The 803-nt window shown below is 45.3% G+C and overlaps 1 protein-coding gene across 1 annotated transcript in view; it reads right to left on the bottom strand.

Moving 5' to 3' along the window:
• MATN2 (matrilin 2) overlaps positions 1 to 803 on the bottom strand; it is a 136,683-nt gene that overhangs the window by 75,749 nt on the left and 60,131 nt on the right. The window contains exon 3 of the mRNA XM_019642525.1: positions 312 to 434. Within this exon, the coding sequence (XP_019498070.1) occupies positions 312 to 434 (123 nt within the window). The remainder of the gene's footprint in view (positions 1 to 311; positions 435 to 803) is intronic.

Below are 803 nucleotides of genomic sequence, written 5' to 3'. Positions count from 1 at the left end.
CTCCTGAAGAACAGCTTGGACGTAAAGGTCACCAACTCATGAATCAAAGGAGGCTACTTCTGAGCAGGTGCCATCTTCCAAACTCTTCCTGATGGCCTACTATGTGCCCCACTCTGGCCTAGGTGCTATGATGGCAGAGTTGGCAGTGGGGTCAACACAAAATGCACAAATTACAAAACCTCATTTCTATCCTTAGGTAGGTGATGACTTAGTTGAGTAAGGGGCCACAAATGAATTAAGTGGGCCCAGATAAAAAAAGAGGGAGAGGGAGAGAAGAAGACAGTACAGATACATCAGCAAAGAAATCTTACTTCTGCAAGTCTTCTTATCCGAGTTGAGGATGTACCCTTGTTTGCACTTGCATACGTATGAGCCAGGAGTATTGATGCAGAAGTGGGCACAGTTATGCTTCCGGAGGCTGCACATGTGGACCGCTGAAAGGGAAGGTACAGCAAGTTAACACAACGATGATACCTACTCTAACTTCACCCACCCTGCAAACATTCATTCAGAACCTACTCTGTGAGGTAGAGAGCAGGGCCTAAAGAGAAACAAGCTGTAGTCCTTACCCTCAAGGTGATTTATAGCCCCCGGTGAGGCAAGACAGCTCTAGATAAATGCCATTGGCAATATTGATATAAAGGGCCACAGAGGGTTAAAGGAAAATGATGTTAGGCTGAGCCATATGAAATTGCCAATATCCAATTAAAAATAGGTCAAAATGACCTACAAAAAGAGAAATTGCAGGGCCAGCTGAGTGGCTCATTGATTAAGAGTTGGCTTGGGAGCACGAGCTCTGAGCA

Source organism: Hipposideros armiger, unplaced genomic scaffold (assembly GCF_001890085.2).
Source record: "Hipposideros armiger isolate ML-2016 unplaced genomic scaffold, ASM189008v1 scaffold_70, whole genome shotgun sequence".
NCBI classification, from domain to species: domain Eukaryota; kingdom Metazoa; phylum Chordata; class Mammalia; order Chiroptera; family Hipposideridae; genus Hipposideros; species Hipposideros armiger.
This window is presented reverse-complemented; position numbering and strand designations above follow the sequence as displayed.